Source organism: Rissa tridactyla, chromosome Z, assembly GCF_028500815.1.
Source record: "Rissa tridactyla isolate bRisTri1 chromosome Z, bRisTri1.patW.cur.20221130, whole genome shotgun sequence".
NCBI classification, from domain to species: domain Eukaryota; kingdom Metazoa; phylum Chordata; class Aves; order Charadriiformes; family Laridae; genus Rissa; species Rissa tridactyla.
Window position 1 is genome coordinate 56392936 of NC_071497.1, and position 16016 is coordinate 56408951.

The following is a 16016-nucleotide window of genomic DNA, read 5'->3' on the forward strand; positions in this document are numbered from 1 at the left end:
TCATGAAATTTCTATTGGAAATGTCAAGATTAACTAATATGGCTCAGATAAACAAAATCATGCATATGTAAAACTGGTTTCATTGTTCATAATAAAAGTGACAGAAAGATTCCAGTATGTAAGGAAACTGTTTATCAGAGCCCTGAATAACCAAAGCAAATCAGTACCTATAAGGCAAGAATATCCCTGATACTGCATAAAAATCAGTAGATGGTACGAAGGATGAAGACAAAACCCATCTGCAACAGCTGAAATCACAATCATTGTAAGTGTGTGAAGGAGTATGGAACAGACTACACAAATCCTTCTGTGTTTTCTGTAATTAAAATAAAGAGATCTAACGACAAAATGCAGCACAGTTTGTAGGCTGAATTACAGGTAAAGAAACACCTAACTTGGAAAAGATTCCTTTAAAACAAATTCTGAAGTATGCTTGTCACTACGAGAAGAATTAGACTTGATTATGGCTGAAAGCTAGAAATAGGGCCTATGATACTTTGCAACAGGAGAAACTACTTCTTATAAACCAATTATAATTAGCAACAGGAAGTTAGTCACAGAGCCAGTAAGAGCAACTCAAAACTATAACGACACTTTGAAGCAATTAACAAAAAATAAATCTACTATCAATTATGCTCTCCCACAGACAGGTACCAGCCCTAAAACAACCTAGTTCAAATTATGGTACAAAATACAGCTTGTTCTTATGTTATCTCTTAAGCAGTTGCTAAATTTTAATTTCTTCACAGCTAAACAGAATTTAAAGTAGAAAGCTCACTGAAACGCAGAGACCAAGGAAAACACATTTATTGTACAGTGGATGCTAGAAATACTAAAGGAAATATACCTCAGCAGTGAATCTACTTGACATTGGTGTAATGAAACCAACTCTGCCATCATTAAAAACAACAGCAAAACCATCAAGCGTGGCACAGTATTCCATATCTCTGATGTAAACATCTTCAAAGCCCAAAAATGAACCTGCTGAGAAAATACCAGTAATTTGAAAATATGTCACCACAGTGATATTGCAAGCCAGCCAACTTTCCAGTTGTTTACTTATTACTTCACAGAAAAAACTAATTTAAACAGGCTATTTTGTTCACATTTACAAGAGGCACATTCTTCTCATCTCTGCTTGAGAACAGACATAATATTTTATATTAGATGGTATTTTGCCAATAGTTAACTATCATAAGCAATAAAATAATACAAAATCTACCTCGAGAAGACTGCAGGTCCACAGAAAATGGAACTGTACACAGGTTGATGGCCTTCCTTCCATTGGTCATACCATCCCAGTGAACAAGATGGAGAAATCCATCAGCAGTAGCAACAAGTAGATCCTCTAACATGGACTGCAAACTAAAAAACATATTTGTCATTCTCCAAAAAACTGCATCTCAAATAAATGTCACAGAAAAATCAATTAATGTAACAAGCACTGTATTACTGCCTCTTGTATAAGCAACTAGGTTGAGAAGTTACATCAAATAAGTTACAAAGTAGAGTGCCTAAATCTTCTAGACAGTAAAGGTACCAAGCTGACAAAATATGTTAGATGTCTATTTTTCTTCCAGGAATGAGAGTTCATGAACAGGTCTGTATTGTTAGAGTAATTATTTAACTTGTATATGAACTGCTGATGGTTATTTTAATGTTTTTGACTAAACATAAGACATTCCTGACAAAAATCAATTATTCATCTATCCTAGAAAACTATCAATATTACCTACGCTGTTAAATAATCCACAACACTTTCTAACCCATGGTCTCAGCAGAAATTAAGACTTCTCCTAAATCCTTCCCCAAACATCTCCAAAATTCTGAAAACTGTTAATCTATTTCCATGCAGATAACAATCTGCCAGAGAAGCTTTTTGCAGTTATATACTGGATTTCTTCCTATATCTATTTTCTCCTATGGGGCCTCTTCCCAAATTGCACTTTTTTACTTTTCCACCACACCCCAACGCTATACAGTTTCACCAACTTTTCATATACACTCATTTAGCATGTTCAAAGCTTATTTATAGGGAAGCCAATCACCACAAAAAAAAAGGAAGAGATAAACAAAAAGTTTTTCCAGGACAAATAGGGGCCATCTGTGGGCTGCTGGAGAAATGTTGAAATGCTACGTATAGTTTTGCTGTTATGTACCTGTATCTCCATGAAATCTCTAATCCATACTTTGAGCCCAAGGACAAACACATTTATAGTAATATAATGTAATACTGAACATACATGTGCTATATACTCCTACATGCTAAAAACATCAATATAGCCAAGCACAGAAAGAATTCTGAAACAGCAATTTATTTTTTTCACCTCCTTAGACTTACCATTACTATTAGTCCTCACTATTAATAAGTCTAAAAACTTACTAGAAGGTTTTTTTCCACATAGTTTCCCCTTTACTTTTTAAAAAGTAACTGCTATATGCAGAAAAATACTTACCACATGATTAGTGAGCATACCTTGTGATAGAGGCTTGCAGGTCCAGCACTTTCTTCATTTCTAGATTTAATGAAGGAGCACATTGTTCTTCCTTATAATGTGGAGTTCCCTTCAGATGCGGGCTTCCTCTAAAGTAGAAGAGAAATATTACAATTGAAACAAGCTGTCCCTCAAAAGAGGTAAGAGTTACTGATTTACATTACCACGGGCTTTCTTCCTCCCCATATATATATATATATTTATATATATATACACACATATATATGTGTGTGTGTGTATATATATATTTATACACACACACACACACACACGCACACACATATGCGTACCAGGTACAGTCACATGCAACCTGCCACAAGAAGCAATTAATATCTAGGACATAATTTCACTGCAAAAAGGTTAGTCAGTCATATCACCCTAGATATGTAAGCAAAATAAGACAAAGAACAGAGAATGAACATTACAATAGCCGTGTAGCCTGTCTTAATCTTTCCTGCCTATCTCAGATGATATCAAGTGCTTTAATTCCATTATCATTTTATAGCAAAATACAAATTCGTATCTGTAGTTCTTTGATGGATATTATACCTTTTCTTATGCAGCAAGGACAAAGACACATGCTGGCTGAGGTAAGACCAAGGCAACCTTTGACATTCTGGAGTTAGCAGAAGGAAGTAGGAACATCTTTCCAAAACAAAACCATAGTGATCATGAAGGATTATAGTGAAAAATGAGAAAAATTCCTGTAAGGTCAGCTAATCTCCCACCCACAGATGGTAACTTGTATAAACATTAAATCATTAAAATGTTTGTTTCACACTGCAAATTAAAATTAATTACAAAATACAGCTGTCTTGGGAGAGAATAACTCTTCATGTAAGCTAGCAATCATGGACATACCGGAGGCCTGAAATAAAATTAAAAAAAAAAAAAAAAAAAAGAGGCAACTAGTTAATACTAGCATTGTGGGGTTGTTATGGGTTTTTTTTGAACAGTAAATGAGACTGCATTTCTTTAAGTTCACGAAGCCAAATCCACCTGATTTGGCCTGGTATGTTTTAGAGTCAGGGATTTCACAGATAAAAAAAAAAAAATATATATATCATACAGGATTAATTCCTTCAAATCTCTATATTGCTGTCTGCAGTGCAGCATCCTTGGAATCGGAGAAACAGTTACGAAATCCCAGGCATTTGGAGACATGCTTTTCACCCCATGTGGACATACAGGTCCAGATAGCATACTCCCAAGCAAGATAAAATGATTCTTAGTCATCAAGAATCAGAGCTACAACTGAATCTTGAAAGCAGTCAACTAAAATCGAGAGAAAAGGGTTGTGTAATGCATAAACGTTACTGTTACAAACCTATATACCATTCCTGTTGTAACCGACTGAGGTACATAACCAAGCATAAACACTGTTTCTGCACAGCACAAACTATTAAGCCAAAATGGGAAAAATATGGTTTAAAACACATCTTTTGCTGGGAGAGAAATTTCAAGTCTCCATATGGGCTGGCTTCTTTTTCTTTAAACACTTTTGATAAAACAGTTTGCAATAATATTTGAATATTTTCAGTTTCATGAGCTAGTTTCGGCAAATTGGTTATCATCTGCCGAGTATATGTTTTTCCACTGAGACACTATCATCATGACTGAAACTTCAAAATGCCAGTATTTTAATTCATTGCCTGTGATTACATCAAATTCATCAATTCAAAAAGAAACCCTTACTAGAGGTGCAAAGGGGGCACAATCGAAAGTACACTGCGTTCATATAGTCCACATCTGCATGAGTCAGCCTTCCTAGTTAAGCTACTTTGACCTTTAAACGAAGAATGTGCACTGCTGACGGAAGCAGGAAAGAATGTTTGGTCTGGGTTGCCACATCAGCATCTGCTACCCGTTGTATCCAACTTTAAGTAACTCAGTTTTGCACAAGAACTGAGAGAAATGGACACACTCCAGTGACCAACCAGCTACATTTCAAAACAAATATAACCTCTTCTATTCACACAGTATTTGTTAATGTAACTAAGCCTGTGACTAAAGTCTCTTAACACTCAGAACTGAGAAAAATTTCCAACTACATCTGCAATCCAAGAAAATCCCAAACATGGAAAGATTAGGAATGCCTATCTGTTTTTTTTAGATGTACAACACAAGGTTTATGGGGAAGTTTCAGTCTTGAACTGAAGATCAAGGTGTATTTTTTAAATCACCAGGTTCATTCTCTGTTCCCTATTTAGCATGTCATCAATTATATGCTTGTTCACAGAAAAAAGAGCACTATACAGTGTACCAAAATGTCTGTCAGATGTTGAAAGCCACTGTAACTGTATCTCATGAATAACCTTTTAAATAAGGGTAAAAAGGAACGGTGAATACAAGTCTACCTTAAGGGCTTGCCCTCTTTCTCCAAACTCCTATTCTCTAAACTTTCCCTACTTTAACATTCTGCTGTTCAGTTCTAACCTGACTTCCCCAAAATGAAAGAGAAGCCTATAAATAAGTGAATTGCTGAAATTCTTAGCATGAAATCGTAAGGTTTTGTATTCATTTGGTCTTCTCACAGGGGAAGAACTGGCTCTAGAAGTAACACTTTGGTTCTGTTAGAAGAAAAAACTGTAAGCTCAAACTATGATGCAAGATGCAACAATGAGAAAATGGAGAAGTGTATTTAAACCCTCCCCCCTGCAAAAAAAAGCCCAACAAAAGAACAAAGCTTAAGCATCCTAAATTCAAGAAGAGGCAGCACCATGCAAAAGCATAGTCAGCTAGTCTCCCCTGACCTAGGAGGATGAACTTGAGTTTGTTATCTGGGTTGGGGGGAGGTTCAGGCAGGAAACAGGACACCAAACACCTACTTCTCCAGCAGCACACTGCTGCTCTTATGTCCTCCACTACATGAAGAGCAGTTAAGTGATACAGCATGGTCCATGGATGAAACTCACTCAGAAATATCATTACCAGACTCAGTCACTGCTAGCAGAAGTAACTAAGAAATATTTAGGAAGTTAATTACTGCAGAATCTGAAAGGATGTACCTAAGGACTTCTTTATTATTTGCAATTAAGGTGTAACACATCATCTTTTTTCTCTGTTCCAAGTAAGTCTCCAGTTTTACAAAATAATGTTCACTGTTTTCTGCTTATTACTGGAGAATTCTATTTCAGAGGTAGAAACAGCATTAGATTATAGTTTAAGTTTCCACCTTATGATCTGGGGTAATCATAGTAGTATAGGTAGCTGTTATGGCTGGATAATAGTTTAGAAACGTTCAGAGATGCTCTCACAGTCAACAAACATTATGCTTCAAAAAATAAATTAGTGTGGCTAATGGCAGATGGTGCATCAATTAAAAAAAAAAACAAAAAACCAAACAGTGAACAAGTCAATAGCATGCATTCCCACCAGTCAAATCATAGCTGCTTGGGAAGTAATGGAGACATTTTACTGAAAAAAATAATAAAGATTCCAGACTTGTTCATCAGTAAATATCTTTAGAACAAATAATTGATACAAACAAGGTAAAATATTTTTATTCTACTTTGGGGTGATGATATTCTTAATTGTTGCTAAGAAAACAGTTTCTTCAGCAGTACTTTTTGGGAAAAAAAAACCCCAACAACGAAAGCACAACACCTTTATGTTTCACCTATTAAGAGCATTAGACATGTGGGAAAAACAGGGCAAACAATGTTTCTAAATGAATTTACATCCCCAAGAACTGAGTTGCTCTCCTTGAAGGCACAAAAGCAAAAAAACTAACAGCTATCGTTGTTGCATTAGCACAATTACATAATGTTTATTAACTGTTTTTAAATTGTTCTTGTGAAGACATCTGTTAGCAAATTGTCTGTACAGCTGAGGAATTAATTTTTTTTATACCTGATTCAAAGAGCCTGCATCATCACCTCTAAATGTGTGATTCTTCACTAACAATTCACTGCCCACCATGCTTTTTAGGAACAGTTCTCAAACAAGTAAAGCAAGTTACACTGTGAGCTTTGATTTCCATAGAACTAGCATCTTCTTACCCCTAAACCTGCATCTCTCCACCACACACTGCAGGCAGCCCCCAGATGAACATGAAATATGTCTGGCTGGATACAGAGCTACACACACACAGAATGGCAAGAGCTGGACAAACAAGAATTTAGGAAGGGTCTACAGAAACAACTACAAAGAATGAATACGGTTTCAGAAAAGTAATTCTTAGTACAGCCTTTTCTACTCAATTGAGTAATAACAGGTTTCTGTAGTTTGAGAAGAGAAATAACTAGATAGTATATTAATCAACTAATCATGTAAAAAAGCTAAATGGTTTACCATATTATTATCGCAGTTGCAAAGGTTTCTTGACGAACATTTTAAACCTCCTGAACCACATCAAGGGCTAGCAAGTGCCACAATGGTTAATAAAAATTCTACAACTAATCCAGTTTTAAAAATACATTTTCCAACCAATGCCAAAAACAATTTACAGGGAAAAACCACACCATTAAAGTTTAGGGCAAGCTTAATTCCAAACAGAAATTATTTAGTAAGTTAATTAACTATACATCTCATCAGTTACCCTTGCAGAGTTTAAAGTTCAAAACCTTTGTACACACTAATCTTAAATCCGCTGAATCAGGAAAAAAATCCCCATTGATGAGGTAATTTATGGCACCTATAAACCATCTTTCTATAGAAAAGGCAAAAGCTTTGAAAAGTGCCAGAAAGGCTGACACACGAATACAGCAAATATCCAGAGATGTATAAGCAACAATACAGCATTGTAAACCAGGATATAAATGCTAGCCTGTTCACATGCTCATATTGCTTAGAAAACAACGTAAATTCTTAAAGCATTTTCAGATACTTAAAAATCTACAGGAGGTCTCATTCTAAATTTACACAACATTCATACTACTGGCCCTGCTCTTTGCACCTCCCAATGCAGGCTCCACTTGAGGGCATGAAGAAATTTGAGGCAAAAGAGTCTCCAATTACCATGTTTAGTTTATTTGCCATGTAAAGTTTTTTAGGTTTTGGTTTTTTTAAAGGAAAAAATATCCTCAGCATTAAGTCACTGCACATTGTCTCTTCAAGCAACAAATATTGTCACTCTCCTTGCCAAAACTCTGAATAGAAATAAACTAACAGTTCAGTACAGGGAAGCCTCTATTGTGATGGTGTTACACATCTCCTCACTGTGAAACAAAGGTATATCTGTACAAATTCCTTTGGGAACTCCTCAAAAAAAAAAAAAATTACTGCACCTTGCCACAGCTTACAAAGTAACAAATCTGCTTGTATGCACGGCCACCTTTAAGTGTAACGCAGGTGGAGATTAATTTTATTTTACCATTCTATTATCTTACCATACATTCATTTTTTCATGTTTTATCTTGTAAGGACTTCCATAATACGGTGGTAAAATTAGACCAAACGAACCGAAGCGGGACTTTGTACTTTTGTTCACTGCAGGAAAGTATCCCAGAATTTGGGCTAATGGCCAATGCTGATTCTCTTCCAAGTCTGCTCTGAACTGGAGCAAAGTCTCTAAGAGCTGGAATGAAGCTGCAGACTATTCTGGCTCAATTTAAAACAAAACAAAACACAACACAATAAAAAAAACCCCACAAAATCCACAACAACAACAAAACAAAACACCAAAAAACTCCACACAATTACTGCTTTTTTTCCTGTTTTAGTCAAACAAATTAAGTAGGATACTTTAGCTTTTCATTGAGCATGAATGTCTGTTCACTCCAAGAACAGACTAGCAATTCCTAGCCAAATACCAAGAGACAGAAATATTTCCTTCTATAGAACAACTGCAATTGATAACATTGCTCAAATATTACGATTTGACAAAAAACTATCAATTGACTCAGCAAAAATTTTAAATGCTTCCTTTTTTATATAAAAATATATCCAGAATTCATGACAGAATGCTGCGCTTATGATATGTGCACTTGTTTTATCACATTAATCTAATAATAGATTTTACATAACAAGTGCATAATGCTGAACAGGTCAGTTCCTTAACCCTTACCATATCTGCATAAGCATATTTTAAACTGATTAAGCCTCTGAAGATGTAAAATACCCAGCGTTAAAAAAAAATTCCCACTCAACCATTTTAAAGTATTCATATATTCTCAATTTTGTAAGAGCTATGCCCTCAGACATTGATAGAGCAAACTTAAAAGGTTTTGTGGGCTCCAGCCACAAGCATTGATAATCTTGAATTCCAGCACTTTCATTAAAACGCTGAATTTCAGAATATAAAGACCATTACAATAGGTTGGTATGAAAAGGAGGAAGTCATGCCAAATGGGCATTTTTAAACAGGACATCAGTTTTCCTAGACTCTGATTCCGTCTGTTTTTAAAGAAACAATAGCAGCAGGAAGGGGGAGTTCACTCAACCTTGCTTTCCAAAATCTGGTTATTTAACACTACTAAAACATAAGGGGAAGCAGAGACTTTTGCATTCAAACATGTTGAGTGCCCAGCCTCAGCTCACACTTTAGCTCTTCTACTAAACCTGTGTTGATTAGATTGGGAGAGAAGAGAGAGACTTGGCCCTAAAAAAACCCAACTGTACTGTGATTAGATATACTGCAATGCTTATTGAGTTATAAACAGCAAAAGTGTTTCTGTCACTTCCCATGCAGTTTTGGTTGGTTGGTTTGTTGGGTTTGTTGTGGGGTTTTTTTGTTGTTTTTTTTTTTTAACCTTGAGGCATTTCATTCAACCTGTACCAGCAAAAAACTGTTGCAAGTGTAATTACAGTTTGCACAATAACTGTATGCTAGGATAGTTCTGTTAACAGATCAAATGCAGGCAAACTCTTCTGGATCATCTTGCTCAACAGCCATATATAGTAAAAACTCTGCGTAATAACAGCTACAAACTGTACTTTTCTGCACAAAGAACTCTCTCCCATACGGATGAGTGAGGAGTGATTTTCATTTTCAGCAGCTTTTTTTAGTCCTTTTCTTCAAATCAAGGCTAAACCATTATCAAGCAAATCTTAAAGCCGTTATTTAAATAACACCACCACCACACAAAGCTGAAACTACTGCAGCTACCAGCATCCCGATCTGGAAGACTGCAAAAACAACTAAGGTCAAGAAAGTAGCTGTCTATCATATAACTATCACCCACTTTTCTGATTTTGTTTTTTCACTTATGGTAAAATACACACATTTCATTTAAATGAGAGCTAAGCTGACACGAGAATTTAAACACAGCCTTTCTCAATGTTTTCACTTGTATGGGATCACACATAGCCACAAGTTCAGCTTCAGGATATTAACTAAACTAGAAAATCTTGCACCAGGATTTTGGCGCAGCTGAGGATGTTACTGGTGTATTCTCCCAGTGCACATCCAACTCATTATGCTGACCTGCGCTGCTTAAGAATTCTGTTCAAACTGAAGTTGTATTAAGAGAGTTTTCCTTTATTTTTGTAGTGACTACATTGAAATTTTATGTTTGTTAGAACTGGCCATTATTATTTAAAGGAAGGATACTAAAGAACAGGTCAATTCTGCTTACAAAAAGTTAGTAGATATAGGCAGTTCCTCAACACTAAGAATTATTCATAATTTTAAAAAGTAGAATAAGACTGAACTTTTCGGAGTGCTGACAGAAAGGTGCTCACTGGCTAAAAAAACCCCAAACAGATCAAAACCACAACTGATGATATTCTACAATACCTCCTAACTTTCTGGATGTTGTGGAGGCGTCCAAAGAGAAGAGTGGTACACAAAAAAACCTTTACTTCAACTATGAAAAGTGTGGACACCTACACTTGAACCTGTTCTCCATCCACTTCACTGTTTTTACTGCCTTGTATCCAGCAGCTGTTCTATCACACCACTAATAGAAGGACAGCCTTACATCTTTATACTCTCTGCAAAAAATCACAACCCTCCCATTCAGTTTACCTAACATAGGCAAATAACCACCTAAGACAGAGCTGGACAAGTCGTAATTAATATTTGCATGAGAGTTAAAATGTTGCAAGCAATTGCTTTATCATGAATATGAGAATTATCATACAAGTATCATGGAGCAATTACTCCATGTTTCTGAACTTCCCAGTGCTGCTACTCAGTGCTACTTCAAGGTCACCATTTTCTAATGCCAGCCTTTTATTATATGCCAACTTGCAAGCTCAGCTACTGGAAGCCGGGGGAGGGAATGGGGAGGGGTAAAGAAGGGAGATGGGCTGGTTTAGTTTCCCCATCAGGTCAGCAAGCCGACTTTACTTAAGGCACAGCTGCATAATCACTGCTGCCAACACAGAGGAAAGAGCCAAGAACACACTGTTATAGTGGGGGAAAACAGTAAGACTTTCCCTTTCAAGCAAGGCAAGTCACATATGAGGCCTTTCACCAATTTTTAATGGCTTTAGAGTTAACAAAATTAATTTGCTATTGTTCAGTCCAGTAGAAATGAGATTCAAGCATTTCAGTAAAATAATGCATTTGGAAAATGTATGTATGCTAGAAGAAAGTTAAAAGTTTCAATTCTAGGGTTCTGGTTGAGTTTGTCTGTTTGTTCATTTTGGGTTAAGGTTTTTTTTGTTTGGTTGGGTTTTTTTAGTATTTAATCTATAAAGCAAATTAGTGAAACTGCCTACAGACAGTGCACTCTATCTGCAGCAAAAAATGTTCATAGAACCACAGAACAGTTGGAGTTGGAAGGGACCTTGAAGATCATCTAGTTCCAAGCCCCCTGCCATGGGCAGGGACACCAACCACTAGACCAGGCTGCTCAAAGCCCCATCCAGCCTGGCCTTGAACACTTCCAGGGATGGGGCATCCACAGCCTCTACAGGCAACCTGTTCCAGTGTCTCACCACCATCATAGTGAAGAATTTCTTCCTAATATCTAACCTAAACCTACCCTCTTTCAGTTTAAAACTGTTACCCCTTGTCCTATTGCTACACTCCCTGATAAAGAGTCCCTCCCCATCCTTCCTGTAGGCCCCCTTTAGCTACTGGAAGGCTGCTGTAAGGTCCCTCTGGAGCCTTCTCTTCTCCAGGCTGAACAACCCCAACTCTCTCAGCCTGTCCTCATAGCAGAGATGCTCCAGCCCTCTGACCATCTTCGTGGCCTCCTCTGGACTCACTCCAACAGGTCCAGGTCTTTCCCGCTGAGGGCCCCAGAGCTGGATGCAGTACTCCAGGTGGGGTCTCACCAGAGCAGAGTAGAGGGGCAGAATCACCTCCCTCAACCTGCTGGCCACGCTTCTTCTGATGTAGCTGAGGATACAGTTGGCTTTCTGGGCTGTGAGCACACATTGCCAGCTCATCCTATTATAATAGCTTATAGAATAATTTGTCATGAATCACAGCAGGCATAATTCACACACAAATGCTTGTGTCTTTCTTTTGATCTAATACAACCAGAACAGGAGTAATTTTATGTAGGTTTTCAAAACTGAGGGCTAGATATAGACAAACTAGTAATCCCAGTAAATTCAGTGAGATCATTCATCTTCTTAACATTAAGCACAGGCATTAGTCTTAGGAGATTGTGCATAAACACTCTAAGGACAAACACCTTGTCTTATTCATACACAGAATCACCATTATTCCCTTTTGGGCTATACAAATATGTCTTGAAATCCTGACCATTCGACACACAGCTAACGGAAAGACTTTTTCACAAAAACACACACTTTCAGGTTGACAACACAAATCAATTACCAATTATTTATATAATGTAGGAGTGGTTAGTCATTGACTGCTTAACATATATTTTCATGCCCTCCTACATGTGGCATGTCTAAATAAACTTTTCAAAGCTTCTTTTTTAGCTCTTACTGCATATTTTTACCTATTTCTACATATTTTCAGATTTTGACAATTAAAAAAAAAGAACTTTCCAAATAGAACAACATATCACAAACTACTATTTAGTCTTTTGTGTTATGTGCAGCTGAAGATATACTACCCCTCTATTTATTTCAACAGGTCGCCTGCTTCTTTTTTTTTTTTTCCTGATGACAGTAAGTCAGATGTGAAAAGTCAGTTTGAAAAATGCCACTCAGGTCTCATAAATGGCAAGTAATATAACTTGTCTACATTACTCTTAAGTTTTTGAAAAATAGACAAGTTGCAATAATAAATCCCATTTAATTCCAGACCTTTGAGGGCTATTTCAGAGGCCAAAAGATGCATTATAGTAGTAACACACACAAAATTTTCCACTCAGTGAAGCAAGAATTCACTTTGAAATCATCTACTACTTGCCAAGTCATTTCTTCCTATAAGCATTTGTAAAGGAACAGAGATTTAAAATTTAAATGCTTGTGAAGACCTGATTTTTATTTTTTTTTTTTAATGTTCATGGTTAAACAGTGATGGTTTAAAAACATCAAAATGTTTTCCTCTTACATGACGTCATAGCCTATCCAATACTTCTGACAGATCTCCATTTGGAGACACCTACCAATCAAGTTTAACTCATTTTATGAATAATGAAAAAAATTAAAATTAAGTTGACTGGCACTATCATATGATGAATTTATATAGAAAGATATATTAAAAAAAGGAGTTTCTAGCCAATGAGAAATCAATTATTTCTTTGGACGAATTGGATCCGATCAATGATTACAGATTCTGCATATCTAAACACACACGGACACATAGAAGTACAGACCTTGAGGTTTTAATTTGCCCTAAACAATTTGCCAATTTTGACAAATCCTATTAGAAGTCAACTGAGTCAACCAGAAATACACACAACATACAGTAATATTTTAACACATAAAACATATTCTGTTATTCACAATAAGGAATATAAGATGATAATGACAACATAACACACTGCGACTAAAATACATGTATATTCTTACTAAAAATGGTTCATATTCTTTCAAAAAACATTGATAACTTATTCCCCATTTGTTTCAAAAATCTCGAAGTTATTACAAATTTGGGGGGCGGAGAGGGATCTATTAAAAATTACACCCTAACAGTTCCTAAGGAACATGACTTACTCAACTGAGTTACTCAAAAGGGATTATTAAAGCTTGTTACGTACCATGAATTCAACAGATTACCTCAAATTATAAAATTAGGCAACTGTAATCCTGATATGTAAGATTTTGAGAGTTTACAAGATGGACCTAAGGAACCTTACCAGCACACAGCAAACGAATTAGACCAACTTCTCCTCTGAACTGACTGTAACTCTTAGGAATGGTGCTTCATATACTCACTAAGTTTTAAAACATACTTTGGAAAGAAATACTTTTTATCTTAAAATCTGCTTAGGACTTATTTTTCCACACTGGGGATGCAAAGAAAGTTTAAAATACTTACTTGGGATACATTGGCTCATAAAGATACTTGTCTCTTGCTGATGGGATTTCAAAAAATAAGATGTATCCATTTGCAGTCTGAAAGAGAAACGCTGGTAAGATACATATCTAGCCTCTGCATGAGCAAAATCTATACAGACTCTTGTGATTTCTACCTATGTCTCGTATTGAGCACAAACATACACTCATACCAAGTTCTAGATATATCAAAAAACTGTGCATTGAAATTAATTCCAGATAAAATTCATACTAGCCCTTAAAGCCCACTAAATAGATCACTCTGTAGGTAGAAAAATGGAAAAACACCACTGTTGATCTATGTGTCCAGCAGAAATTTTCCTCCAATTCATATAAATACATTAAACCAGACAGCTACATCAGATATTTAGAACCTGGGCACCTAATTCCTACCAACAAAGAGAATTAATGCAGAAAGCATCAGGTAAGGAGTAGAAGGTAGCAAGCCTTCAGAGCAAGACCTCCGTGTGTTTGAACACATATGGACACTATGGAATGCAAAGAAGCTAAGCACTGCCTCTCAGTGTTGGTCATCCAGGTAGCTTTCAAAAAATCCTCCTGTCACACAGTATCTTTAGATACCACAACATCTTTTCAAAATCTTCTGGTATCTGAAAAAACCTCTACCACAATTCAATCTCTACTCATATTCTGTCATCCTGGGAGACTGACTTCAAACTATGATGCTACTGAGAGAACAAATACAAGTCTTTTAGTTACCACATGTTCCAGTCATGACTAGAAGCTGACCTAGCGTTGATATAAGCACAGGAGAGGCAGACAACCAATAAGGTTAGTTGTCCAAAGAAGTATGATTTGTTTAAAGCACAAATTTATCCTTCAGGCAAATCAGCAAACATAGTTTGGTTAAACAGTGTTTCCATCCAAACATTTTAATATGGGCTGGGCATGTACCCAAAGCTTTATTACCGGAGACAAGAAGCACTGAAATGAATGGTTTCAAGTTGCTTTGCAAGGCTGGCTTCCTTTTCTTTGAATAAAGGAAAAAGTAACACTCTTGTTAGCTTAATTCATCAGTTCACAGATGCCACGTTTTTCCCCAATCATTTTCCTTTATCATGAAAGAAATTTGTGTTTCGGCTTCAAAGTCCAGGAAATACATTTATTCTTATTCAAAGAGAGTATCTTTCTCACGCAAGAATAAAATTCAAACCATAACAGTGAACTTGAGGCAGGCTGAAAACAAATGGAAGCTTTTCTATGTGCAGTAATATCATGTTCAGGTATTATGTGGTAAGGAAACGTGCTCATTTCTACCATCTTTACAGGTTCTTTCCATTACATCATTAAATATTTAACCTTAAGTTATCTTATCCTGGAAGGAAAAGTAAAACAATACTGTGAAGTATCTTTATACTGATATTAAGGTACAAAGGGCCCTACTAAGCACTATTCATAGCAGAAAGTTGCTATTGTTACAGGTTCATTTCTAAATAGAACCTCAAATTCCATGAAGAGCTGGATGAAACACAGAAGCATTCAACCGTTCGTTTCCTGCAAATTGATCATATTCATTCACATAGGTTTCTACATTGCTTTAGAAATGTCTGTGTTGCAATGAAACTTAGTAAAGGAACCATCACTGTCACCCTTCCCTGATCATTCTCATGTCTGTCAGTCAAAAGTATAAACATGCAGTACCTTACAAGGGACTTCACTACACAGTTTCTCATATACTACGAGGTTTAATAAAGCGCTGCGTTAGCTATGGGAATGTACATTGAAGAGCAGTCTATATCAGAGGACTGCCTGTAGCAGAGGAAGGACTGAAATGCCTTGTATATTTCTCTGTATTGAAACATCTTGACCCAATTCAGGGGTTTGTTTAACTACCTTGGGTGTGTGCCCTAATCCGGACAACAATATATTTCCCAATGATACTGGAAAAATTACAAATGCAGCAATGCAAGAGAAGAAACTACAAAATATCAGGGAAAAAAGATCAGTTTAGAAAAATGTGCCAACTTTTGCTGTCTAGCAATAGAAGATACTAGTAGAAAAAGAAGTTAGAATTGGTGAGAATGATGACAGTGTGAGAACTGCTTAAGTTCGTTTAACTGCATACCATTAAATCTATTTGAGGTATTTTATAAAACCTTATATGCCAGACAAAAGTTTGCCTTCCGTAGAAGTAATAATTAACTCAAAGCATGTGCTGCAAAGTGATTTGTTTTCATAGAGATG

General features: G+C 36.3%; 1 protein-coding gene across 6 annotated transcripts in view; it reads right to left on the reverse strand.

Moving 5' to 3' along the window:
• RIC1 (RIC1 homolog, RAB6A GEF complex partner 1) overlaps positions 1-16016 on the reverse strand; it is a 51921-nt gene that overhangs the window by 20854 nt on the left and 15051 nt on the right. For 5 of the 6 annotated variants that reach the window (XM_054185655.1, XM_054185656.1, XM_054185653.1 and 2 more), the window contains 4 exons: positions 13795-13871; positions 2477-2584; positions 1223-1365; positions 848-984 (listed from right to left, as the gene is read on the reverse strand). In XM_054185655.1, the coding sequence (XP_054041630.1) occupies positions 848-984; positions 1223-1365; positions 2477-2584; positions 13795-13871 (465 nt within the window). The remainder of the gene's footprint in view (positions 1-847; positions 985-1222; positions 1366-2476; positions 2585-13794; positions 13872-16016) is intronic. The other variant, XM_054185654.1, reaches the window with a different exon arrangement.